The 27,848-nt window shown below is 42.9% G+C and overlaps 2 protein-coding genes across 5 annotated transcripts in view; one reads left to right on the forward strand and one right to left on the reverse strand.

Moving 5' to 3' along the window:
* Positions 1–25,323, forward strand: part of ALDH3A2 (aldehyde dehydrogenase 3 family member A2) — a 54,952-nt gene extending 29,629 nt beyond the window's left edge. The window contains exons 7-12 of one of the 3 annotated variants that reach the window (XR_005010860.1): positions 406–547; positions 3,247–3,413; positions 12,175–12,274; positions 19,461–19,696; positions 21,465–21,532; positions 23,378–25,323. Coding sequence is in view for 2 of the 3 variants with exons in the window: in XM_036766611.1 (XP_036622506.1) it covers positions 406–547; positions 3,247–3,413; positions 12,175–12,274; positions 19,461–19,696; positions 21,409–21,489 (726 nt within the window). In the remaining variant the exon portion in view is untranslated. Of the gene's footprint in view, positions 1–405; positions 548–3,246; positions 3,414–12,174; positions 12,275–19,460; positions 19,697–21,408; positions 21,533–23,377 lie in introns of all 3 variants that reach the window. The other 2 variants (XM_036766611.1, XM_036766612.1) reach the window with 2 other exon arrangements.
* Positions 24,918–27,848, reverse strand: part of LOC118856341 (multidrug and toxin extrusion protein 2-like) — a 29,610-nt gene continuing 26,679 nt past the window's right edge. Inside the window, exon 17 of one of the 2 annotated variants that reach the window (XM_036766610.1) lies at positions 24,918–26,027. In XM_036766610.1, coding sequence (XP_036622505.1) covers positions 25,846–26,027 — 182 coding nt within the window. In that variant the 3' untranslated portion in view covers positions 24,918–25,845. Of the gene's footprint in view, positions 26,892–27,848 lie in introns of both variants that reach the window. The other variant, XM_036766609.1, reaches the window with a different exon arrangement.

Consider the following 27,848-nt stretch of genomic DNA (forward strand, 5'->3'; position numbering starts at 1 on the left):
TTTGAGTCCTTTGGACTATGATTGTGTATATGGTTGTGTAGGGAAGGATGAAGAGTATAAAAATTAGGACTGTCCCTTGGCTAGCATGTCTTAAGTGTCAGTCTTCCCTTGGGCACCCTGGACAAAGACAATATCTAATAGCTGGGTAACTTTTACCATCTCTGGGCTTTTCTTTTTCCTTCTATGGAACTTGATCCAAAACAGTGATCTTTCAAAACCCCATCTGTAATAATCATTTAGCTAGAGATAATACGAATAAGCAGTATGGTGATGGGTAGAAATATGATGATATTTGGGAAACAAGGTAGATTCTTGACCTGGGTATATATTCTGGGTTCTTCAAGTTAATTGGTAGAGCTATGAGTCTGAGCATTAAAACTAAGTACATTTAATTATTTTAAATAGGAATTCTATGGTGAAGAAATAAAAAAGTCTCCTGATTATGAAAGGATCATCAACCTTCGTCATTTTAAAAGAGTGACAAATTTACTTGAAGGACAAAAGATAGCTTTTGGAGGGGAGACGGACGAGGCTACACGATACATAGGTATTTTACTTTTTTTTAAATATGAGAGATGATGGTTTCTTAGTTTATATACCTGTGAATGCTGTTTTTAATTAATTTTTTTAACCTTGACTGTAATGACTAATAAATACTGATATGAGTGAGTTATTCACTTTTTTTGAGAGGGAGTGGTGTGGTCTGGACCTGTGGTTTTATTTAGGTGGGAAATTCCTGGTGTAGACTCTGTCCTCACTAGTGGAGACTGGCACTTGTCTTTGCCTTAGAGAGTTTCCTGCAGCCCTGAGAGGTTATGAGACTTCTTCGTGGTCATACAGCCAGTATGTATCAAAGGCAAGACTTGAACTCAGGTCTTTCTGACTTTAAGGCTGCTTCTCCATCCACTGCACACCTTTCCTGTTTTCAGCTTCTGCCCTATGACTATAACTTAAATTGATTGCCTGGTGTTGGCTTTACAGCAACCCTGGGAGGGGAAGGTAGGGTAAGTAGAATTGTTCCTATCCTGGCACTTGAGAAAACGGGAACACAAAGAAGGGGTGGTGGTGGCCCCTGGCCAGGGCCTGGCAGAATTGTTCCAGAAACAGTTTACTCGCTCGTTGTTGTTGGCTTTGTTTTTTACCTTTGAAGACCCAGGTGGCACTTCTGTTTGGCCAAGAGGCTGCATTCCCTCTGGAAAGGCCTTCTGATGGCAGCAAATGACTATAGTAACTTTGTAAACACAAAGTCTAAAGACAAGTCTAAAGATTTAAGTTTTGGGGATAAGAATTCATTATTTTGTAACCATCATTGGGAAAGCTGGAAAGCGGTTTTGCAGAAATTGGGCATAGACCAGTATCTTATACCATTTACCGAGATAAGGTCAGAATGGACTCATGACCTAGATATAAAGGCAGATATTACAAGAAAATCTGAAGAACATAGAACATATTACTTATCAGACTTGGGGGTAGATGAACAATTTATGAATAAGCAAGATAGAGACTATTGGGAGATGTGAAATGGATAATTTCAATGCATTAAGTTAAAAAGATTTTGTACAAATAAAACCAGTGTAGCCAAGATCAGAAGGAAAAAAGAAAATCTGGAAAAGCCTTTTTTAAGACAGTTTCTCAGATGAAGATCTCATACCTCAAATCTATAAGAATACAAGTCATTCTCCAGTTGGTAAATGGTCAAAGGATATGAACAGGCAGTTTTCTGATGAAGAAATCAAAACAATTTATAGTCAAATGAAAAAAAATGCTCTAAACCATTATTGATTAGAGAAATGCAAATTAAAACAATCTTGAGGTATCATTTTAAGCCTATCAGATTGGCTAAAATGAAAGAAGGGGAAACTAACAAATGTTGGAGGGCATGTGGGAAAATTGGCACACTAATTCATTGTTGGTGGAATTGTGAACTAATCTAACCATTTTGGAGAGCAATTTGGAATTATGCCCAAGAATTATAAAACTGCCTATACCCTTTGACTCAGCAATACCACCATTAGGCCTGTTGCCTAAGGTGATTAAGGAGAAAGGAAAAGACCCTGTATATGTTCTAAAATATTTATAGCAGTTCTCTTTGTGGCGACAAAGAACTGAAAATTGTGGGGATGCTTCTCAATTGGAGAATGACTAAACAAGTTGTGGTATGTGATTTTGATATAAGGTTGTGCTATAAGAAGTGATGCGCTCCATGATTTTAGAAAACATGGAAAGACTTGCATGGAAATAATGAAGAGTGAAATGAACAGAACAGAAATGCTTATTTTATTTCTTAAATTCAGAATAAAAACTTTTTAAAAAAGCCTTCTGAGCTAGTTGTGACACTCGGCCTTGTGGAGCAGAAACATCAGATCTGCTACCAAGATGGTCTGATGAAGGCAGCAAGAGCTGTGACAGATGGTTACTGGTTGAACCAAGTCCCCTCTGCACTGGTCATTGTGACCTTTGAGGACCTGCTCAGCCTTCAGTGGTCTTAGGACACAGATGTCCACATCGTTGCTGTGATTCCTTGCAGAGCCTGGTCAGGGCTGTTGAACCTTTCACAGGCCATGTGGCCTCAGTATTGCCTGGTGTCAGAACTTGGCAGGATTGAATTAGATCACATTGTCCGTGTTCATGTTTAAAATAAAAGCCAGACTAAATAAAATAAGCCTTGCTTCTTTTGTGCATGGCATCTAGGCATTTGCTTTAAGTGGTCACCAATGACTTGTCTTGTGGTGTAGAAGAGGATTGGCTTCCTGTAGGATGTGCCAGGCTCTGCAGGGGAAAGAGGACAGAGCACTGAACTAATGTCACAGGATCTGGTCTTCTCTGGCCTTAACTGGCAAAGTCACTTACTCTGTTTCTGTACTGATTAAATACTAGTTCTGCCCGTTTTCCCTGCTTACAGGCTTGTTATAGGGACCAAACGAGACAATAAAGGTAAGAACAGTAAGGCAGGGATGAAGGAGGAAAGAAACACCTGCGCCCCTAGAGAGGAAGGCATGTATACTAAAAAGATGGGCAGACATAGCTCCCATCATGCTTTGTGCACAAGGCTGCCTGATGGAGATAACTTCTGATCCTTCCTAGGTGCAAGCACCTGCTCAGAAAGTGAGCACACAGGTAGATGAGGAGGCGTAGGGCCCAGGTTAGAGGCTAAGTGATCATATGGATAGATGTGGGCAGAGTGGAAGAAGAGAGGAGGCTACCCCACTCCTGCATTGTTATTTGGGTTTCTTTTTTTCATTGCAGCCCCGACTGTTCTTACTGACGTTAACCCCAACTCCAGGGTGATGCAAGAAGAGATTTTTGGTCCTGTGCTTCCAATAGTGCCTGTGAAAAATGCAGATGAAGCAATACAGTTCATAAACCAGCGAGAAAAACCCCTGGCCCTGTATGTGTTTTCTAATAATAATAAGGTGAGTGTTAGAGACTGCAAAATACAATCCTCTTTGTCAGTAAGTCCAAAGTTGTTTGTCTCATTTAAAGCTAGACTTCACCAAGGAGGACTACATTCATTGGATTTCTCTTTGGGTTAATGGGGCCCATGGGATGTTACTGAGCTTACAAAATGTTCTTAACCTTTCCCAAACTTCTCTGACTTATAGTTGAGTCCTAAGAGGGTGAATGTCCCAAGGTGTATGGCTCACAAACAACCCTGAAATGTAATGGGGAAACATCATTTGACGTGCAGCTTGCCTTTCTCTCCGTAATCCATACGACATCCCTGACTAGGTGGTTGATGTCTTTCCACTTATTTAATTGGGAGCATCCAGGGGCAGGGGACTAGGAAATGGACACAGATGAGGGTGGGGGAAGGACAGGGGCTTTTTGAAGTATGCGATCTGATTCCTCTGTGGCCGTTTGTGTGAGAGCTTGTGGGGCAAAGAGGTTGTGTCCTCCTCAGTCTTTCAGAGCCCTGTCTCATGAGTAGGAAGAGTAAATCAGCCAGCAGAATTCATTGAAGTCATTGTTCCTGACTTCAGCACAGTAGCTGGGTTGCTTCTGCAATAGGGTGCCCAATCCATATTGTTTTGTGGCTCACCTGGACAGCTCAACTGACTGGGAGGAGGAGGAGAAGGAGGAGTACCTGGGAAGAGAGGAAGGAGATGTGGCAAAGAAGAGGCTGCTGTCCAGAGGCAGCCAGGATGGCCAGTGGGCCAAGAAAGGCCCCTCTTGCTAGGAAGAATTGTTCCGCCCTCAGTTGCTGGGACTAAAAACCTAGAAAAAAGTAGGGCCCCAATAGGGTTATGCCCTTGCAAAGGAGCAACTCAGGTTTGCTCAGTTAATAAAATGGACTTTTTTTCTTTTTTAGGGGAAAAATGTTTTATTGATGCCCTTTGTCTTTATATCAGAGTTATTTCTCACCCCCAAAATGCCAAAGAAAAGCTGTTGAATACGTGAAATGTCTGAGCAGCTGGGGGGTGAAATGGGCAGAGCACTAGGCCTGAAGTCTTTCTTTCTGAGCTCATATCTGTCCTTGGAGATTCCTAGCTATGTGAGCCTGGGCAAGTCACTTCACCCTGCTTGTCTCAGTTCCTCATCTGTAAAATGAGCTGGAGAAGGGAATGGCAAATGGCATTATCTTCTCTAAGAAATCTCCAAATGGGGTCACAAAGAGTTGGACACAACTGAAAAACGACTGAACAACAAACATGAAATGTCAAGAGCATTGAGAGTGACCCTCTGGTAATCAGTCTCTCCGTATCTCAGCCCAGGCTGGCCTCCATCTGCTGTGTCACAGGAGCTGTTTCATTACTGCCTTCTGGCACCTTCACTGGTTTGTCCCTTCCTTGAAAGTAGATTTCTTTTTAGCAATATTTTCATTTATGTTGTAGTTTCCATATGTATTCTCTTGGTTCTTCTTATAATGGTGGCCAGAAGTATTTGTTCCAGATGTTTTGGGGGGGAACAGTTAGGAAGGGTGCCAGCCTCGAGTGGAGGAAGGGTACCAGCCTTGAGTGGAAAAATAGAGCCTGGAAGTTGAGCGTCAGCACGTCTAGTTTGTTTGTGTTGGGTTTGGGTTTTTTGTTTGTTTCATTATGAGTTAAAGTGGTAGAGCCAGATGGTGTGCAAAATGAGACAGATGAGGGCACGTTTGTTAGTCCACAAAGCAAGTGCTAGCCCCTAGGGCCAGATTTGGGGTATCATGCTCCATTACTTGACACTTCTGTACTTGATGCTGTCCCCAGTTCCTCACCTTCGCTCTCACTCACCTGTGTCCTCCATCCTTTGCTAAAGCCTGTCTTTTCTGGAAGAGACAACATCTCTCATACAAGCTCCCTTTTGTCTACTCGTGGCCACCCCACTGCCACAAACTGTCACCCCCTCTTGCCTGGGCTATTTCAGCAGGAGCCTTCTAACTGATCTCCCACTCTGGGCCCTCCTCTGCTCAGCTGCCTCTCAGTGGTCTGCCCATCACCTCCCACGTCAAAGCTAGAACTCCTTGACATTTAAAGCTCTTCTCTGCCTGCTCCTTTCCTTCCTTTTCAGTCTTACACTTTATTCTCCTCCACTCACTCCCAATCCAGCTCCACTGGCCAGTGCGTTTTTTCTCTGTGCACTGGCCTCCTCTGTACTTGGGACACTGTGTCTCTTCGAAACCTGCCCACCAAATCTCCGCTTCTTAGCTTCCCTGGTTCTGTTAAAGACTCAGCTCAGTTCCCGCCTCCCAAGGCCTGTCACGTCCCCTCCCCCTCTCCCCCTGCCTTCTCCTCTGAGGTGGCCCAGTTATTTACACTTCACCATTAGAATGTGAACTCCTTGAGGCCAACGACTGTCTTGCCTTTCTCTGTATCCTCAGTGCTTAACAGAGTGCCTGGCACAAAGTCAGCATTTAATAAATGCTTTTTTTATTGATTATTTTAAATTTTTATTTATTTAACTTTAGAAACTAAAATCATTTTGAAGAAAGCCTTCCTTCTTGGGTGAGCTAAGCCAGTGGCCACGTGATCTCAGCAGGGCCTGATGGCAGTGGGAGAGAGGCCCGGAAGGGGCTTGTGTGCCAGCAGTGTTGCTGGGAAGAAAATGTTGAATAAGAGGGAATGAGTCAGAAGAGGTAGAAGAGGACTTGATTCCCAGAGGTGGCGGCTTAGGCTGGAATGGAAATTGAGGCGATCCCCTTTCCTGCCTCAGTGCCTGTTTTCTCACAAACCTCTTGTATTTAGAGATGCTTTGTAGGATCTCATCTGCAAGCATCTCTGGCATCTGCTCACAAGGCACCAACAGTGGGACCCTTGAATAATGAATAAGTCATGGAACAGAGATCAGATGAACTTGGTTTAGGAAAGCCCCCTGGAGTTCAAAGGTTATGGACTCCTCCATATCCCATGAGAAAGGAGAAAGAGCACTGAGATTACTGTGCATGGATGCTAGAAATTAAAAGGGAAGGGTTTTTAAGTGCTGGCCAGAGACCAAGATGAGCTGGAGCCTGTCAGCAAGGCCGCAGCACACCGGTGTTGGGCATAAACATGAGCCAAGTCCAGTAGAGAAAATACAGTTGTCAACTCAACCAGCATTTATTAAGCACCTCCTTTTGGTAAGGAATTGTGCTGGGCACTAGGAAGCAGCAAGACAAAAACCAAATGGTCATTGGCCTCAACAAGTTTACATTCTACTGGGAGGAGAGGTGGGGAAGATAGGACCTGAAGACCAGTGAGTAGAATTCAGGGGAATTTGAGGTGAGAGCAAGAGGGAGACCCAAGAAAGCTTTCTAGAGCTCATGTGGCATTCTAAGTCTTTTAAGGAAGATAAGAATTCTAAAAGGCAGAGATGAAGCATGGGGATAGCTTGTATGAATGCATGAAGCCGGAAATGGAATGTACCATGAGGGATGGCTAGGCTGGAACAAAGGTGGTGTGAAGGAGAGTGATGTGAAATGAGATTGGAAAGGTAGGTTAGACCTATATTGTGAAAAGTCTTTGATGCCAGTCCTAGAGTTTTGCAGTTTATCCCAGGGGCGCTAGGGAGCCATAGATTGCTTTTGAGAAGAAGAGGGATGTGATCCAACCTGTGCAGGAGGATGATTTTGGCAGCTGTGTGGAAAGGGAATTGGAAGATGGGAGAGCCTGAGGAAGGGAGAGTCCTGCCATCTCTGCCCCTGAGATCCCCTTCTCTTCCTTGGGGATCTCATCTGCTCCCATGGGTTTAACTGTCATACTTGGGCAGATGACTCCCAGATACATCCAACCTTCCTCTCTCTCTTGAACCCTAATCCATATATTGTCATCCACCTCTTTGAATCTCCAGCTGGATTCCTGCAGGCATCTCCCATCTCAAAATATACAACTTAGCATCTTTAAACCTTCCCCTCCCAAACTCTGTCCTCTTTCTGACTTGGCCCTTTCCATTGAGGTTACCACAGTTCATCCAGTTGGGACTCATCTTTCACTTCCTTTATCCTCACCTTCAGTTGGCAATTACATCCTGGCGTTCCTCCTCCATGCTGTATCTCAGCACCACCACCCTGCTTCAGGCCCCTTATGTCTCTCAGCCAGGACACTTGCATTCTGTCTCTCGCTTCTCTAATTCATCCTCCATAAGGCTCCTGAAGTGTGAGATTCCTAAAGCCCAGGGCTCCCCGCGGCATTCCATGCTCAAGAAGTCCTAAACGGGGGATCCAATACAGACTCTTCCGTTTGGCTCTCAAAGCCCTTCACAGTCAGAAGCCAGCTTCCCTCTGCAGACTCGGTGTATGTACTTGGCATTGTAGCCAAACCAGTCTGCCTGTTGTTCCTCATACATGGCAGCCCATTTGCTGTTTTTGTGCCTTTTCCCCAGTTGTGTCCCATGCCCGGAATCTCTTCCCTCCTTACCTTTGCTGTGTGGATTTCGTAGCCTCCTCCAGGGTAGCCTCTTCTGGAAGCCTGTCCTAATTCCTCCCATCTCCCCAGAATTTACTTTGTGTCTACTTTGTATTGAGTATTTTCTCCCAATTGAATGAATGAAAAAGCATTTATTAAGTGCTCGTTATGTAGAAAGCAATGTGCTAATTGCTAAGGATCCAAAAGGAGAATCAAGAGTTCCTCGTCTCAACAACAGATATAGGATTCAATTGTGAGTGAGGTGGTCGGTCGGTCAATAAACATTTTTAAGTGCCCACCGTGTGCCAGGCACTGTGCTGAGCACTGGGAAGACAGATAGGAAAAAGACAGTCTTTACCCTCAAGAGGCTTACAGTCAAATGAATAAATTTATGAACAAAAGAAAGCTGAAAGGGCAGGGGAGGAGGAAGTGCCTGGCACAGGGACATGGAGGAATGGTAGAGAAGCCAAGAAAGTCTGAAATGAGTGTGGACCTAGGATGCAGCCATCATTTCTGCCGATTCCCATCTGTTTCTAATATTGGGTTATTGGATAGTGCCAGAGACTCGGTGGGAAGAACTTCATTTTCCAGGTTTTCCTGGTCAGTGAATGAAATTAACTCTCCAGTACTTGGTACAATGAGTATTTAGTATGTAGTAGGTGCTAAATCAGTGCTCACTAGATGAATAGCTGCTGAGGTAGAGGGTGTGGGGAGTGGAGCAGTTAGGGTCCGGGTGATATTAGGTAACATGAATTCATTGGTGGGCCCAGGCAGCCCAGTTGTGTGACTTTCTCCAGTAGCATACAGCAGCTAAGGGGTGAGAGCAGAAAGGGTGGGGGGTGGATGTGATTCAGGGCCCAGAACAGCAGGAGGACAAGAAAGCAAGGGACTGAAGAGCAGAGAATAGTACAGAGTGGAGCTGGTTAATTAGAAATCAAAACCCGAGGGGAACAAAAAGAAACCAGACACAGCATGGGGAGCCTGGAGGTTTTTATGAGGGTGAAGAAGAGAGTTCAGAGACAGACCAGAGCAGCCACCTGGGGTCCTGACTTCCCAGGGTGCCTGACAAGCTGGATAGGGCTGAGGCTCAACTATTTAGTAAATCTAGATTGAAGAAGACAGAAACATGAGACAAAAAGCCACTGTTTTCAGAAGAAACCATTGGGCAGGAGAAGCAGGCAGTGAATGATAATGAGGTCCGCCCTGCCAGTGTGCCAACATGGTACATTCCATAGGCAACATCTTCAGCTTTGTAAGGTGTGAAGAGTTGGATCAAGTTTAAATAAATGTGTTCTCCACTTTCAATATCCAAAAAACAATAGAACTACTGGTTCAGAATTTCCTTTCAGTCTGCCTGCCCGCTTAGTTGGGATTCCAGTGGTTGTATTTTTGTGAAGGAAGAGCTTGGCTTGGGTATAGGTAGCAAAGGTCCTGGCCAGCTGTAAAATGCAGGTTAATTCAAATGCCATTTTTTTGGTGGTGGCTCAAAAAATTTTCATTATTATAATGCATAATTTTTAAAATATGCAAACAAAAACATTTTAAACATGAAAAAGAAATAGTTCAGAGGAATGAGGCAAAGGAAGAGATTATGATCAGAGAAGGGAATTTTGAAATTCTTAATCATGAAGGTGGCACGGTTTTTAATGATGGTGAAGGTCTAGGGTGTAACCAACCTTGTGGGTGGTTGAGGTAGAAGAGAGATTGTAGCCATGGCTACTGATGAACTGGGAGGCCAGAAAGTTACCAGAAACGTAATGAATATTGATCCTCTTGATGGTGATGTCCCTGGGGTGGGGTGAGTTAGAGGAGAACAGCAAACTTTTTAAAAAAAGAAGAGTGACTGGGAAATGAGGATGTTATTAACAAGGTGATAGAGATTGTCAGAGGTGATCTCAACGGAAGAAAGGTTACTAAACAATGACAGTGGAGTGAAGGTCTGGAAAGGGCAGGGAGGAGCAAAGAGTAGGCAGGGGACCCTGAAAGAAGGAGCATCCAGACAAATCAAGGGTGGGCCAGGGGTGAGAGGCCATCCCAAGACAACCAGGTTTCCACAAGCACAGGAGTGATGAAAGGGTGTTCGTTAAGTCGATGGTAGACCCGTGGGACCTGGGGTGGGGGTATGGATGAAGAAAATGGTTAATGATAGGAGGAGGAAGGATTTGTTTTTTCTGTCTCAGAATATAGCTAGTCAGGTCCATAGGCATCAGGGGAGCAGGAGGCTGGAATTTGCTGACCCAGCCATAGGACAGGAAAAATGCCACTTGATCCTCAGTTGTATAGTGAAAAGGGGGCAGGAGTGGCATTGGGTGAAGCAGGCTAGGAGGCCTGGGCAATATTCTGCTGGGACTCTCACTTGGCTTTTTGTTCCTCTCTCTCATAGTCATCGAGATAGGCTGTTGTTGTGCTTAGGAGGTCTGTGGTAGTGATGGCCAGGAAGGATAGTTTTAGGTTGAAATGAACCTATGTGGAGACAATCCTTGAAATTAAAAAATATGTATATTGAAAAGAGGAAAATGGTTAAATCCAGACTATATGCATACAGTTAATCTGCTAGCAACTACAAAGACTGCATCTACCAATTCCCAAAGGGCAACAGAGTAGTATCAAACCATCCCCAGGACAATCACCCAGATGTTTCCTTAGAGTCAAAACACTTGTTTGGGAATAGAGGTTGATATGTGTTACTAGTTCATTTCATAACTTCCGACAAATCTGTTTTATCTTGAATTTAATTACATGCATCCAGTCTTGCCAGGGACTTCGGGTTATTAAGCAAGTATGGCCTTGGCCTCCATTTTGTGATATAAAAAATTTTAGAGACACTGTTTCTGCATAATTAATAAAAGGAGCCAGTGGCACTCTGGAATACCAAAGACCCCTCATGGGTCCCACTCAACACCCTTATATGCCCTTGGAACCTCATGGATCCCATTCAACACCCTTATGTGCCCTTGGAAGAACAGGTATTCCTGGGGGTGGAAACTCTAATTGGTTAACAAGTAATAAAAGAATGAATATTATAATGAGAGGTGGACCTGTTCTAATGAGGGGCTGAGGGACTTGCCTGTCTTCACTCTCACTCCCACTCCCAGCCTCAGGCAAACTAGCCTGCCTCAGTGGAACACAATGAGTCGGAATCCACTTTAGATTAAATTCTTTCTAAGGTTCTCTAGTTGGGTGAGGTAACATTCCAAGATTTCATCTCATCATCTGCCTTGCCCTTCAGAGAACTAAGCTTTGACCTAATCTCCAAAGGAGGAAAGGAAAAAAATCCTGAATCTCCCACAATTTGGTTATTTAATATTCATTTCTCTCAATTTTACCCTTTGATGTGGAGGGAGATTTCTAGCCCCAGGTAGTGCTCAGCTGAAGTTCCACTCTGGGAGCTGGGGCAGGGGCATTCACGGTGCTGGTCCTTGTGTCTTTTCTCAGGGCTACTACTCTTGACAGTGGTCAGAGGCACAAGTTGTGGAGATGGCAGCTGAGAGAACCATACACTTTGGGTGTTTCTTCATGTTTATATAGCATACGTCCAGGTTGAATGAGTGCCTTGGCACTTTGCAAACAAGTTGCAGACACATGGTTCTGTGTCTGCAACAGAACACCAGATCTAAACATTTTGCCCATCTGCTGCTGCTACTTCACCTTCTACTCTGGATCACTAGAGGCTGTGCCTGGGCAGAGCTAAGCTCTTCAGCTCTGTATTTTCTGGAACCTGGTGTCCTCATTTTTACCCTGGCCATCTCTGCCCTGCCAACCACCTTCCCATCCCCACTCACCCCATCATGCTATGGGAACATTGTTTCATGGAAATGTGTGTTAGTGGACTTAACATCTTTGTGACTTTGCAGCCTGTAACTCCCTTCCCCCGACACCACTTCCCTATGTATGCAAGCTCGCCAAGGGGAGAGATGTCTCTATTTTGTATTCGTGTCCCTAACTCTTAGCACAGTGCTTGCCACATACTAAATGCTTTTCATTCATTCATTACAAGATGCAGAGCCACCAGATGGCAATCACTGAGCAAAGACTACTGTTGGCTAATGCAAGTGTATTTCACTTTCGATAATCGATGTTTCCGGAAAGTTTTATATCAGATCCATGTCATGTCAGACCAGACTGCATTTTAAATTTACTGTAGGCATAATGCACTACCAAAGAAACCCTGCAGTGGGGAAAGTAAAGATAAGATGAAGAATCCTGGGAACAACTGACTTGCTTGGTTGAGCAGTTTTTTTTTAAAAGCCAAACATCCCCAGACTTCTCTGGGGATGTCCTGTGTCCTGCCTGAGTATGTGCAGTTGGTCAGAGGTAGTTGGGATTTTTGAGGATTGGGAGGGCCAGTGAGGTCAGAATGTTCTATTTTGTCTTTTAGCTGATTAAAAAGATGATACAGGAGACCTCCAGTGGTGGAGTTACTGGCAATGATGTCATCATGCATTTCGCTCTCAACTCTTTGCCCTTTGGAGGAGTTGGTAAGTGTTAAATCCAATTACACAACGTGCTTATTTTAAAAGTACCAAAGGTGGTTCTTTCTAGTTTTTGATTCCCTAGAGTTTATCCCCTAAAACTCAGTGGTGCAGAGGATAGCTCTGTATATGGGATTTCTAAAATGTAGTCCATTGGTGCCAGCTATCAAAAATAGAGTACGAATCTCAGTGGAGCATTGATCTGTATCAGGGTGGCCATTGCCTGTATTCTTAAGCCATTTTGTAGCATTAAGCCTGCCCCACCATATTATGTAATGCCTCACATTTGTTTCAGTTAAGTCTATCCTTTCCCCAGTTAATTTATTCATAGACTCATCAAGCAAGAAGAAGGTGTCATTTTCTCCTCTGTAAAATGGGGGATTGGTCTCATGGCCTTCCAAGTCCCTTCCAGTTCTCCATCTAGGATCTGAACATGTTGTCCAACTTTCTCCTGTTATAGATGAGGAAAATGTGTCCCAGAGAAGGGCAGTCACTTACCCAGCCTCACCTAACTAGTCTAGGGGCAGATCTGGTACTAAAACCCAGCTTTCACATCAAAGTCACTTCTCCCTCTCTGCCTCCCAGATTTTTCTGATATTCTGTTTATCTGTTCCTTTTGTAAAGGTAGTAAAAGTGAATGGGTATGTTACAATCATTCAGTCAACAAGCATTTACTAAGAGCTCACAATGGGGAAGGGAATCAAGATGGTGGAGTAACAGGAATAAGTGCAGTGAACCCCACCCTCACACTCCTCCAAACAGATCCAGAAAACCCAGCAGAACTGATCCTGATGGGGAAAGTCAAGAAAAAGTCATCAAGGTGACATGTGGAGGGAGTGACAGTGGAATCAAGGGTGACCCTGAGCTTTGGGTGACTTGGAACATTGTGGCCCTTCAACAGTAATAGGAGAGTTGGGAAGACAGAAAGTTTTGAGGGAAAGGTGACAAGCTCATTTCTGGACATGGTAAGTTTGAGGTGCCCTCAGGACATCCAGTTGGAGATATTCAGAAGGCACCTGGTCATGTGTGACTGTAGCTCAAGAAATAGGCTAGGGCTGGACGTAGAATCTGGGAATCCTTTGCCAAAGAGATGGTAATTAATCCATGGGAGCTGGTGAGATCAGCCATTGGGAGAGTTTGAGAAGAAAAAGGGGCCCAAGGTGAGCCTTGGAAGAACTCCCTGGTTACTGGATGTGACCTGGATGTTTGAGCCTGCACTTGCGTGTGTGTGTCTGTGTCTGTGTCTGTGTCTGTGTGTGTCTGTGTCTGTGTCTGTGTGATTCCTGTTATTTCCACCAGCACTCTCCCTCCACCCTAAAGCAAGCAAACAAATAGGTTTGTAATCCTGTCTGTCTCTACTGTTGCTTGTTGCTCACACTGTTTACTCTGCTGTGTATGTCCTGGAAGGGGCACATGGGCTGGAAGGCTCCTAGGCCTATAGAGCCCGCTCTGGGAGAAACCTTGGAGGCTTCCCAGTCCAACCCCCTGATTTTGCAGATGAGGCCTAAATGGCTCAGACAAGAGAGGTGGCTTGGTCACAGTCACAGAGGTAGTGAGCGTCAGAGGGGGGATGGGGAGCCAGGTTGGAACAGAGCATTGATGAGAGAGACTCAAACAGACTTCCTGCTGAGTTTATACTAATAGCTCTGGTTTCCTGTTACAGAGCTTTTCTTGTAACAACCTGGCAAGGTAAGTCATGTAAGTTTTATTTTTTAATTATTAACTCCCATTTTACAAATGGGATAACATTGTTTTAGTTTTTAAATGACTGGCCTACCTGCATATGGCAGCTAGTGAGCAGCAGAGAGCTGAGAACTCTGTTGTATGCCTTCTCTTCACTCAGAACATCCATTTCAATGTGCTTCAGCATAACCCTGGGTAAACGGGTAGACACCAACCCTAGCGGGCCCTAAAAAAATAGGCAACCACCAGTGCAGGGCCCCTGCCAGTGCTTTAGCATAGCCCTGGGCAAGGCCAGACCCACACGTGCTTCAGTGTAGCCCTGGGGAAACACAGAAACACCCCACCAACCTCAGCACATGCTAGACACCAGCACTAGGAGCCCAGCTCAGCACCAGCTAGACCTATATGACCTCCATCGCCAGCCATCCCACCACCCCACCCCTTCAGCACAGCACCAGACGCAAGGGTCCCCTGTGGGCCTCAGGGCAACATCAGATAAACAGCTATGGTCTGCAACCCCTAGCACAATAAGTCTGAGACAGTGCCCCTTCTACCCCAAGAGCAGAGCTCAAATTTAAAAGAAAGGAAAAAACCCAAAAAATATGAGGAAAAAAAAGAATCTGACCTTAGAAAGTTATTATGGTGACAGGGAAGATCAAGACACAAACTCAGAAGAGAATAACAATATCAAAACACCTATGGGCAAAACCCCACAATAAATGGAAAGTGGTTGCAAGCCCAGAAAGACCTCATGGAAGAGCTTTAGAAGGAGCTTAAAAACTGTATAAGAAAGGTAGAAGAAAAATTAGGAAAAGAAATGAGAGTGATGCAAAAGAATTACGAAAAAATAGTCAACAGCTTGAAAAAGAAAACAGCTGCTTAAAAAGTAGAATCAGCCAAATGGAAAAGGAGATGCAAAAATCCACTGAGGAAAACAGCTCCTTAAAAAGTAGAATCAGCCAAATGGAAAAGGAGATGCAAAAATCCACTGAGGAAAACAGCTCCTTAAAAGCTAGAATTGTGCAAGTAGAAGCTAATGACTCTCCAAGACTCAAGAATCAATCAAACAAATTTAAAAGAATGAAAAAATAGAAGACAATGTAAAATACCTCATTGGAAAAACAACTGACTTGGAAAACAGATCCAGGAGAGACAATGTTAAAATCATTGGACTACCCAAAAGCCATAATCAGAAGGAGGACTTGGACAGCATCTTTCAAGAAATTATCAAGGAAATCTGTCTTGATATCCTAGAACCAGAAGGCAAAATAGGCATTGAAAAAATCCACCAATCCCCTCAGGAAAGAGATTAAAAAATAAAAATTCCAAGGAACATTATAGCCAAATTTCAGAGCTGTCCGGTCAAGGAAAAAATACTGCAGGTGGCCAGAAAGAAATAGTTCAAATATTAGGGAACCACAATCAGGATTACACAGGACTTAGCAGCTATGACATTGAAGGATTGGAGGTCATGGAATATGATATTCTGGAAGGCAAAGGAGCTAGGACTACAACCAAGAATCACCTACCTGGCAAAATTAAGCATTCAGGGGGAAAAAAATGGTCATTCAATGAAATAGAAGAATTTCAAGCTTTTATAAGAAAACCAGAATTGAACAGAAAAGTTGATTTCCAATATCAAGACCCAAGAGAAGCCTAAAAAGGGAAAAGAAAACATAAGGGATTCAGTGGAGCTGAACTGTATACATCCCTGCATGGGAAGCTGATACTTGTAATTCTTAAAAATTGTACCACTAATAGTACAGCTGGAAGGAATATATATTGTTAACCTGAAAATTGGGTGAAAGGAGGCAAACAGCTTGGTGATACAAAAATCAATATTGTTTATTCCCTTAAAGCATAGCATGGAGCCAGACAAAATTTGACTGTCTGCACAAAAGAGTGAGAAAGCTTATATACATTTTTAGAACAGTCACAATTCAGCATGTCTGTATTACTTCACTTTTATGATCCCCATGTATATTTAATCATGATACAAGATAAGGATTTTCCTTAATGGAATAGGTTGTAAATACAATAAGTCAGGGTAGTTGACAAAGTGTCAATTGGAATTACAACCCAGGATCTCTGTGTTTAATTTACCATTAACATTTCATAACATAGTATATGCCCATAAAATATTAAGATAAGAAAAAGACATAATTCAAGATAGGGTCTGGGGTGAAGGTTCTCACCATTAATGTCCATGGACAGAGGAAAGAATGCTCTTAAATCAGCCCCATCTGGGCTTGTTGACATAAGAAGAGGCATTTTCTGGGTAAACTCAGAGAACAAAGAATCTTGAGTTCAGCTCTTCTTCTAGTTGATCATTAATAAAAGGCTCTGGCCCTTACTGAAAGTTACAAAAATGATATAAAATGGTATTAAATGATCCTCAATATATATTTAGGCAGAGAGGGTACAGGTATAAGGTGAATTTGAAGTAATGACATAAAAAAATTATGGGATGAGCAAAAGGAGTACACTGGGGGCATAAGGAAGGGAGAAGTAGAATGGGGTAAATTATTTCACATGAAGAAGCATGGAAAACCTATTACAGTGGAGGGAAGGATGGGAGGGTGGACAGTGAGCATCACTTGAACCTTATTCTCATCATTATTAGCTCAAAGAGGGAATAATAGATACAATCAGTTGAATATAGGAATCCATCTTACCCAATAGGAGATTAAGTAAAGGGTAGGTGGGGGCCGCTGACAGAAGAGAGAGCAGACTGGGGGAGGCGATAGAAGCAGAACACTGTCATGGAGGGAAAGTGTGAAAGGAGAGGACAAACAGAAGGAAAAATAAGATGGAGGGAAATAACATAGTTAGTAGTCATAACTCTGAAAGTGAGTGGGATCCTGCCGTAAAACAGAAGCAGAGGTCAGAATAGATTAAAAACCAGAATCCTACAATATGTTGTTTACAAGAAACACATCTGAAGCAGAGACACACACACAGAGTAAAGGTAAGGGGCTGGAGCAGAATCTATTAAGCTTCAGCTGAAGTTAAAAAAGCAGGGGTAGCAATCCTGATCTCAGACCAAGCAAAAGCAAAAATAGATCTAATTAAGAAAGATGAAGAAGAAAACTACATCTTGCTAAAAAGTACCATAGACAGTGAAGTAATATTAATACTAAACATGTATGCACCAAGTGGTATAGCATCGAAATCCTTAAAGAAGTTAGGTGAATTACAGGTTCATGACCAAACAAGACAGCATTATAAAATGTACAAAACCTTTTTAAGTTAATATAATCAAACAATTGGAAAAATATTAATTGCTCATGGGTAGGCAGAGCCTATGTAATAAAAATGACAGTTCTATCTAAATCTATTTGGTGCTATACCAAGAAGATATGAAAAAATTATTTTATAGAACTTGAAAAAATAATAAAATTCATCTGGCAGAACAAAAGCTCAAGGATATCAAGGGAATCAATGAAAAAATGTGAAAGAAGGTGGTCTAGCCATATCAGATCTCAAACTGTATTATAAACAGTAATTATCAAAACAATGTGGTGCCCGGCTAAGAAGCAAAGTAGTAGATCAGTGGGCTAGGTTAGGTACAGATTGCATTATAGTGAATGACCATAGTAATCTAGCATATAGACCCAAAGATCCCGGCTTTTGGAACAAAAACTCACTATTTGACAAAAACTGCTGAGAAAACTGGAAAACGGTATGGCAGAAACTAGGTAAGGACCAATATCTCACACCATATACCAAGATAAGGTCAAAATGGGTCCATGATTTACACATAAAGCAAATTAAAAGAATACAGAATAGTTTATCAGATTTATGGATAAGAGAAGCATTTAGGACCAAAGAAGATACAGAGAGCATTACAAAATGTAAAATAGATCATTTTTATTATATAAAATTAAAAAACGTTTTTCCACAAACAAAACCAATGCAACCAAAATCATAAGGAAATCCAAAAACTAGGGGTGGAGGAGATATGCAACAATTATCTTTGATAAAGGCCTAATTTCTGAAATATATAGAAAACTGAGTCAAATTTATAAAAGTGCAAATCATTCCCCAGTTGATAAATGGTCAAAGGATATGAACAGGCAGTTTTTAGACAAAGAAATTAAGGCTATCTATAGTTATATGAAAAAAAATGCTCTACATCACTATTGATCAAAGAAATGCAAATTAAAACAACTTTGAGGTACCACTAGAGTAGCTAATGTAACAAAAAAAGGAAAATGTTGGCTGTTGGAGGGCATGTGGGAAAACTGGGACACTAATGCACTGCTGGTGGAGTTGTGAACTGCTCCAACCATTCTGGAGAGCAATTTGGAGCTATGCCCAAAGGGCTATAAAACTGTGCGTATCCTTTGACCTAGCAATATCACTGATAGGTCTGTATCCTAAAGACATCCAAATAAAGGGAAAAGGACCTATTTGTACAAAAATATTTATTGCAGCTCTTTTTGTGGTGGCTAAAAATTGGAACTCAAAGGGATGCCCATCAATTGGGTAATGGCTAAACAGCCTGTGGTATATGATTGTAATGGAATATTATTGTGCTATAAGAAATGACAAGTAGGATGATTTCAGAAAAACCTGGAAAGACTTACATGAAACTGATGCAAAGAACCAGGAGAACATTGTACACAGTAACAGCCACATGGTATGATGACTGACTTTGATAGAATTAGCTATTCTCAGCAATACAATGGACCAGGACAATCTCAAAGGACTGAGGAAGCATACTATCTATCTCTAGAGAAAGAACTGATAGTGATTGAATACAGACTGAAGCATGCTATATTCACTTTCTTTCATTTTTTTCTTTTATCCAAGTCTTCTTGTACAAAATGACTAATATAGAAACGTTTCACATTATTGTACATGAGTAATTTCCATCTGATTCTCATTGTCTTAGGGAGGGATGGAATTTGGAACTCAAAACTAAACAGCAATGTTAAAAAGTTGAAAAAAATTAAATAGTGTCCATCTTCTGACCATCATCCGTCAAATCTTAGGCCCTGACACTCTGGTTTCCAGCTACCTCCTGGGAATTTCATCATGGCTGAAACATGACCTCCAATTAGAGTAACATGGATCTAGCATAATCCTACAGAAAAACAGCTTCCAAGCCAAATTTTCTGATAGCAGTGAATTAAGGACTCCATTAGCACACTTTCCTCTGGGCAGTTGAGAAAAATACCTCATTTCACTGCCCATTTCTGTAATAATGATCATTATACTTGCCATTTGTTGTCAGATTTCAGCTCTCTTTCTCATAGACTGTCCCAGTTAATCCTTTATACAATCTTGTGAAGTAGGCAAAAGAGATTTGAGTTTGTCCCCATTTTAAACATAAGAATTTCCCTACAAGTTGCCTCATTGGAACTCAATTCAGTCATAATTCAAGCTCCTTGAAGGCACAGGTCATATCCCTTTCTTGTGTATTGTGCTCAGGACTAGATTTTGCACACAGTTGATGCTCAAGAAGTGCTCATTAACTCATGGTTGTTTTTCCCTTGGATTCTAGGTAATAGTGGGATGGGCGCATATCATGGAAAACACAGTTTTGACACCTTCTCCCATCGCCGATCATGCCTAATAAAGAGCTTAAAGATGGAAGGTGCCAACAAGCTCAGATACCCACCAAACAGCCAGTCCAAGGTAGACTGGGCAAACTTCTTCCTCTTGAAACGCTTCAACAAAGGCAGAGTTGGTCTCTTCTTTCTCGCTTTTCTGGGTGTGTTGGTTGCCATAGTTGTAAAAGTAAGTATTCTTTCCTTGTTATAAAAGCATAGTTGAAGTCACGTTCTTTCCGTCAGATTATTGGTGAATCTCTTTATTTTTCTGCTTTTTTAGGGTGGTTTTTGGGGCTACATCTCATGTTTTCTTTTTTGTAAGCATATTAAACTTTTAGAGCTTTAAAAAAATGGGCAGAGGTTGAAATTCTGAGCCTTTTTGCTCTTATGCAGATTGAAATCTGAATCAAGTTGAGGCTCTAAGGATAGTTGCTTATTATTATGTGCTGGGTAATTGGCATCTACAGGATATGGAGTCAATCCAAAAGGATCTTTGAAGAAATTGTTGTACAAGGAGGTGCTTGAGCTGAGTCCTGAAGGAATTAGGATACCAGGAAGATAGGAAAGGGCAGGTTGGGAAGCACTTTAAATGCCAAGTGGAGATGTTTCTGTTTGGTCCTAGAGGTAACAAGAACAACTGGAGTCTGAGTGGGAGGGAGGGGGACAGTGGCATGGTCAGACCCACACTTTAGGAAAATTGCTTTGGCAGCTGGGGAGCACAGACCATTACATAGCCCAGGTGGGAGGTGATGAGGGCCTCTCCAGGTGGTGGCAGTGTCAGAGGAGAGATGTTGGCAAGGTGGTAACTTTGGAGGGAGCAGTTCCAGGCCAGTGATGAGGCCAGAAGCCACATTGCAGAGGGTTTAGAAGAGTGAAAGGAGAGGAAGTCAAGTCACTGATTGTAGACAGCTCTTTCAGAGAGTTCTGCTGATAGGGGGATGAAGTCCACCATGTGACAGCAGGAGCTTTATTGTGGTGAGGGCTAAAGATGGGGGGGCTGGGGCATGTCTTGGGAGGGGTGGGGCCAGGAGCCAAAATATTGGAAAGAAAGGAGGGGTACATGCAGGGGTGGTTTGCTAACGGAGGTGGGAGGAGCTGGCTTTGGCGGGAAGAACCACCTCATCATCGTCACGTTGGAGGGAAGGAACTATGGAACATGATGTGAGGGGAATGGGAGAGAAGAGATAGCCCATAATAAATGGCCTTAATTTTGTATGTGGTGAAGTCCTGAGCTGTGTGCGCTGGGGGAAGGTGTGTCTGAATTAGCTCTGCAGGTTGTGATCCCATCAATGCCAGTTTTCATTTCAGCAATTGAAGTCCTTTACTCCTTTAGAATTCTGTTTTCAGCTGGGTCGGATTAGCAGAGGAATTCATGGAAGAGCATATAAGGGCTTGGCAAGTGGCTTTGGTAAAAGATGCCAATCTTCTCAAGCACGTGACTGGATTGGATGTCTATCCTTCCTCTTTCACTCTCTGTCTGTCTGTCTCTGTCTCTGTCTGTAAAGCTTGATTTGGATGTGGATCTTTGTGACTGTGGTGGCAGGTGCCAGAAGCCTTGCTGGACAGCTGATCTATGCTGCTCTATGAATGTAAGGGCTTAGGGGGGAGGGGTGGTTGGAGGGAAAGAGACCCGGTGCTGTGTGAGGGCAGGGAGAAGCACATGTCTGACGTGACTGGTGGAGGAGAAGGCTGGACAGAATGAAGACAACCGTTTCAGTGATGACTCAATGTTTAATAGATTTCTGTTTCTATTTCTCTGTGTGTGTGTGTGTGTGTGTGTGTGTGTGTGTGTGTGTGTGTGTGTTTAATTCTGAAAGGGTTTTGACTTCCCCCACCCCATTGTACCTTTTTGGGAGTGAGGGATGCAAGTTGCATTTTGAATCATTTGGGTCTTCTCAGAAATACCAAGCTGTGCTGAGGAGAAAGGCCCTGTTGATTTTTCTGGTAATTCACAGACTTCATTGGTCCAATAAACAGTGAGGAACGGCGGATTGCCAAAGGCAGCACTGTCTGTTAAAGAGAGGTAGGCATTCCTTGTTCCTTTTTACCCATGTGGGGCGGGGAGGGGCCTCCACTTAGCCCTAGACCCATTGCACTGGGGCTTGGCTCCTTATAGTCAGATTTTCAGCTTAACTACAGAATTTGTTTTTAAACAACATAGAAAATAAAAATTAGATTTGCAAAGATAATGTAGAACAGGGCTGTCCAACCTTAGGTTTTTATTGAAACAATAGACAATATATTTTGATTTGCCATTTTAGTGAGAGCTCTGGGGTAACTCGGCTTCGTTTACTAAAGCATTTATGTAAATTTCTGTGCTTGTAGGCAGGCCGCATGGCACTACAGGCCGTGACCCCCAGGCCGCATTTTGGACAGCCCTGATGTAGAATATGTGCGCTAGTATACCATTGGGCCAAGAAAGGGAAGCTGCTTGCTTCCAGGTGCCAAGGGTCAGAAGGGCTGTGGGGCAGCAGGCTGGCACTAAGCTGTCCCTCCGTTAGCTTTTCTGGGAGGATGTATATACACATAGGAACTGACATTACTGTTTATTTTTCATTCACACTCCATTTCTTGCCCCCCTTTTGAATAGTGTTGTGATCCTGACTGCAATTGGGACCAGTCCCTTAGAGTCTCCAGGTAGTGTGTTCATTTGGGAAGCTGCAGTTAGAAAGGCCACAGGGTGCATTTGGCGACTGTAGGAGTGGCTTTTGTCCTGTCCCCTGGGGTTTCAGGCCACTTTTGAGTCTCACTCATCCACACTCAGTTTCTCAGTCTTAATGGTAGCTTGTTAGCCACAGGAAGTCTAGAGGAAAGAAGCAGTAAGGGTTCCCACATTCTTGTGGCCTTCAAACTGGCCTGCACCTAGTGCAACTGCACTGTTGGCACCAGTCTAGTATTACTCTAGAAGACCTGGCCTGGGTTTGGCTGACTCATTTCTTTCCCCCACAAGACATGCAGAATGGTTTAGTGGAAAAAGTCTTGGCCTGGAGGCCAGTGATCTGAGTGCTGATTCTAGCTTAGCCCCGCTTTGTGATTCTGGGTGAGTTCTTTCACATTCTGGGCTTCCATGTTCTTCCTTGTCCCATGAGGGACATATCCCAGATGATCCCTCCAAGGTCTCTTTCATGTTAACATCTCTGTGGTTCCATTAGAATCACCCGTCGTGTGGCTTGCTAAGGGCTAGTCTGGGAGCTTGCTAATGATTTGTGCTTTCTCATAGCCTTGTTCCTTCCTTGGATGTTTAACTTTTCATCTTTTCCTTCCCCTCATTCATTTCCTGGAGTTCATTTTTACCTGTTTTGGCACACTCTTTGGTGGTTTCACTTCAAGCCCTCCCTTTTCTGTTGGTGGAATAAGTTTGGGAGCTCTGAACAAGAAATGTAAAACTTACAGAAGCTGGAGAACCTCTGAAGAATAGATCTATTTGAGCTTTTTTTTATTGTAAAAGTGCTCTGCTTTGGGCCTCCAAGGCATGATTTAGGTTTAGTTAGTCCCAGACACGTTTTGAATTTTAAAAACAAGAATTGTTCATTCTGAAGTTTTTCAGCTGAGAGGGAAAGGGCCATTTTTCAGTTATTGGTATAGACTGGTTCAGGGAGGCAAAGATCCTGGGGTCACTTCCTCACTGGGATCTAACCTCTGACAGTTGACAGGAAACTTAGCTTTGAATTTCACTTAAAAACATAAAACCAACACATTTTCTAGAGATATTTTGCCCTTATTTGAAAAATATTTTTAGGTCCTCTTATGAAAGGCACTATATGGTAAAATGTAATTCATAAATCCTTGTTTTGAGATTACTAATGAAGTAGTTTATTTCCTTATTCAAAACAATAAATTAACCCTTATCTCTCTTTTCTTTCTACAGTTTCAATACTCCTAAAGATGGCTCAGGTTCAACTTGCAAGTTGTCTTTACTTGATTTCTACTTTTGTTACCAGATTCATGAACAAATTGATTCCTATTAAAAATATTAATATAAAAGTACAAAGATAATTTACCTTAAAGCAGACTGCTATTTACTCTCCTAAAAACCTGCCATTGCAATCACATCTCCAAACTCTTCTAGCAACGGGGCAATTTGAGGTGAATGTTCCAGATTGAGTTTGTTATGCAATGAGATGGTCAAAGGAGTGAGGAGAAAGGGATGCTTTAGGTGGGACTCTTTGGTTCCTGGCCTTGTTCCCCCTCCACCTTGCACCCACTCCCAGGCTCTGTTGGAACATAAGAGGGGGCAGGGTTTGGGCAGGGCTTTGAAAGAGTTCCTCAGTTACTGAGAGTCCCTCATAGGTCTGAGGTCTTTGGTGTGGAAGCTGGTCTTCCTCAGTATAGCTCAGAAGAGAAGCCATTTTATGTCAGTGCCTTGTAATTCCACATGAGGCCAGGTTAGAGGAGGTACACAGAATCTTCCCATTTGCTACACTCAGGTTTTGAGGGAATTAGAACTGCAGCCCAAAGGGATATAGGAAGCTTTAAACTTGGCCACAATCAAAGAACTCAGTCACCATCCTGTTTGTGAACACAGGTATCCTTTGCAAAGTAAATAATTACATTTACTTCACAATCAAGGTCTTCACAGAGAACAGTTTTCTGTAATTTGTCTCCTGTCATGTTTTGTGTTTCACCTGGGTTTGTGCCTTAGTTAAGTCCAGGTTTTTGACAGCCAGAGTTAATGCATATGCCTTCACTGAGGTTGCCAGGTCCCAAGAAGGGCCACCACTGCCCACAGAGGGCAGCTTTTATGTATCGATCCTTATATTGTGGAGTCCTCAGTTGAGCTGTTTTTTATGCTATTAAAGAAGCCCCCCTTCACTGAGTCCCAGATCCCCAAAGCTGGTATTTGTGGACAGATTTGTTTGCCACAAGGACAAACTGAGACAAGTTCAATCTCTATTTTCAAATTATGTATGCCAAAATGCAAGCAACCATTCTTTATAATGTTTTAAAGCCAAATATCCATCCTTCTAAATAAATTTAAAGTGTAGAATTTGAATAATTTAGGGCAGCAAATCATTTTACTGAAACCGATGTCTTAAACAGAAGGAATGTTCAGCCTGGAGGACATCATATGGGTGGATGACAGCCCAAGTAGAGACGTGTTTAATGTTATAATGTCCCAGCTCTACTAGACACCATTAATAACCAGCCCAATCAGTGAGGAAAGAATTCCAGAAGGCAGCAAGATGAATTCTGAATCCCCAGACATGAGGGAAAGTGTTGGTCCAGGGTTCGTATGTGTAGTCAGGAGATGAAGTGAGACCCAGGGGTCAACAAGAATAGCAAGGAGGAAAAGGGAAACACTAGACTGACTCTGCATCTACCAATGTACCAGGTTGTGTGGACATGCAGTGGTACTAAGCCTGCCAGACACCACAGGTGTGATCTGGCCACCCATGTAAGCCCTTGCATGCTTAAAAATGTTCAGCTGACTTTATTGGGGAGTTTTTCATCTGAATACATGTCCAGATTTAAAATCTGAAATCAGTGGTGGTCTCAGGGGAGGAATGCAATTTCCCTTAGAGGCTTACTTCATTGATCGCTTTGCTAGATTGATTCTGTTCAGGCATAGGTATAACCTGCTGGTGAAGCTTCATGTACTAAAAGTAATCATTAGCTTTCTTTAGGGAATGGAACTGGTTAACTAAATGGCAACTTTTAGGCAATTACCTTACACTGTTAGACATGGACTTTAAAACTGTTTGGACTTAGTGTATCAAAATTGTGTATCACATTTGCCTTTTTGGTGAAACTTAACTGCTGCCTGGTTACTATTTAAAAATCTTTATTAATAAAATTGAGATGAATTTTAAAATAGTTCTCAATATCTTTGTTTTTCTCCGCTGGGAACCTTGGCGGCTCTGAGAATGATAAAACTTTGGCTATAAATGTCTCCTAGCTGTAGGCTTATTTATTAGACACACCCAACCCCAGTATTTATATTTTCAGCAAAGTAACTGGTCATAGTATGGTAGGCCATGACAGTAATATTTCTGTCATAGGGCAAGGAGGATCATTATCCTCTAAAACTCTTTCTGTAAGTCTGTGGACATGGAGGACATTAACTTGTGGTATTAAAAGTTATATACACACAGTGCAATGTGTCCCAGAAGTCAGCTGTTAAAGCTTAAAGCTCTACCAAGACCTTTGAGGCACTCTCTCTATATTTCATCTGTTCTGCTTGTTTGGAGGTGTTTCTGGCTGAAGCCTGGGAGGAAATCCTGCAGCAGCGCGGAACTAAAGCTGGGCAGCTTGCTACTAATTGTGGACATGTCTGTCTCATGGCTTCTCTGGGCTTCGGGAGCACACTTTGTGGGGAGGGGAGGACTTTTAAGTTCTCTAAGCTGCTCTAGATTCTGCAAGAGATACCACTGAAAGATAGTGTCTATCTTTCACTATGTCCCTTGTGTTCCAAGCAAGCAAGCAAAGTGGATTTAAGCAAACCCTGAAATGGGATTCTCGTGACTGAGAGTAGTCTGCAGATGATTGACGAGTCCTCAGTGCTCTTGGGGGCATCATTGCTATGAGGAAAAAAAGATGATGGCAAAGGCTTCAGAGAAATTCTGATGGGCTGGATGCTCAGAATACTTCTGAATGGGATTTCTGAAGAGAACGTTCCCAAGACCCACCCATCCCCCCCAAGCGGATAGTTGTATGGAACAGAGCATCCTAAACATCCATGGTGGTGTAGCAGGCCCTTCTGGGCCTAGAAAGTGTGGCCTAGGAGTACGTAAACAGCCTCATAAAGGCTTTCCAGAGGAACCTGAGCAGCAGGACATCTCCCACGGAAACGGTTTCTTTAACCTGGTAACTAGTGTGTTCTGGTACAAAATATTTGCAGTTTGAACTCATTCATACTTGGAAATAGCTTTGACAGTTCTCAGGATTTTAGTTCAAGTTTGTAAGCATTTCAAATGAGCAGTCCAAGTTTGAGGGAGGGAAGCAGTTTCACCTTGACATTCCCTCTGACCATGGCAGACCTACTTGGAAGCCCAACCTCCAAGCCAGAAGAAAAGATATATTGGGTTGCCATGGAGCACTAAAGGACTTCAGTGTTTATAAAGAAGAGGTTTTCAGTAACTCAGGACACCACCTGTACTCCGATTGGTACGGTCCCAGGGCCACTGTTCCAAGACGGCTCAGTTTTCAGTAGGGTAAACCTTTCTAGTGCTTGGTAGTCATGAGCTTGACCATGACCCCTAGAATCAGCACTGTGACAGCCACTAGAAGAGAAATCCCCCGGCGGACAGCCAGCTGCTTTAGTGACAGCACATCGCAGGCGGCAGAAAGGGTAGATGTTGCTTCCAGAGGTGGTAAGAGGTCTGCCTGACTCTCGGTTTTTGAGTACCTTGTCAAAATAATTCCAGGGTTGCTACCTGTAGCCACTGGGGAAATGAACAACCCAAAGAGAGTGTCATAAGCAGCAGGGCAAAATGGAAAAGGCATTGAATGGAGAGTCGAAACACCTGGGTTTGTGTCTGAACTTTTCTGTTTAGGAACTATGTGACTTTGGGTAAATGAATACACCTCTGAGCATCCATCTCCCCATCTGAAAAATGGGAGAAATGATAAGTACAAGGACCTGTGGCTTCATCAGTGTGGCTACTTGACTTTTTTTTTAACCAATGAAAAGATCCTAATTCCTTCTATGCTTTGATGGTCAGTCATTATAACTGAAAAAATGTGATGCCTTGATAGCCAGCTCTCTGGCTTATAAGCTTCTCTGCATTCAGCCACAGTGGCCATTGGGTGACAGATACAGTCATCCATGCTCCAAAGCTTTCCAACCTGGGTAGGACCCATGGGAGCTTGCACTCAGCTGGCATAGTTGTCAGGAGCCCAGAGCTATGTCCACATCTTCATGAACCATGGAAGGAGGACTTTCCTGGAAGATGGGCATTTCAGGTGGCCATCAAAGGATGTTATTTGCTTTGAAAAGCAAAAGCAGTCTACAAATGGGAAGGTTCTGAGTTTCATATAGATTCAGAGTCAAAAGGGATCATGGATGCCTCCTAGTCCAGCCCATTTACTTTACCAATGAGGAAACTAAGGAGCATTGAGGTGAACTGACTTGCCCAAGGTCACGAATAGTAGGTGTTAATTACTAAGAGTGATTTGTGTTTGAACATGGCACTGAAATGGGGTGGACATGAATACACCCTAGGCGAAGGGCTCTCGTTTTCATCATTGTGAACAACTCCCTCCACCAAGTCCGTGTTTGACTTGGTAGATAAATTCTAGAGAGTTATTGGAGTGCACAGAGTTTAAAAGATTCCGAAAGTCCCGCTTCTAGTAAGAAGTCAAGATTTAAACTCAGGACTTGCTAACTTCACAGTTGTTTC

The sequence above is a fragment of the Trichosurus vulpecula genome, chromosome 7 (genome assembly GCF_011100635.1).
Source record: "Trichosurus vulpecula isolate mTriVul1 chromosome 7, mTriVul1.pri, whole genome shotgun sequence".
NCBI lineage: Eukaryota > Metazoa > Chordata > Mammalia > Diprotodontia > Phalangeridae > Trichosurus > Trichosurus vulpecula.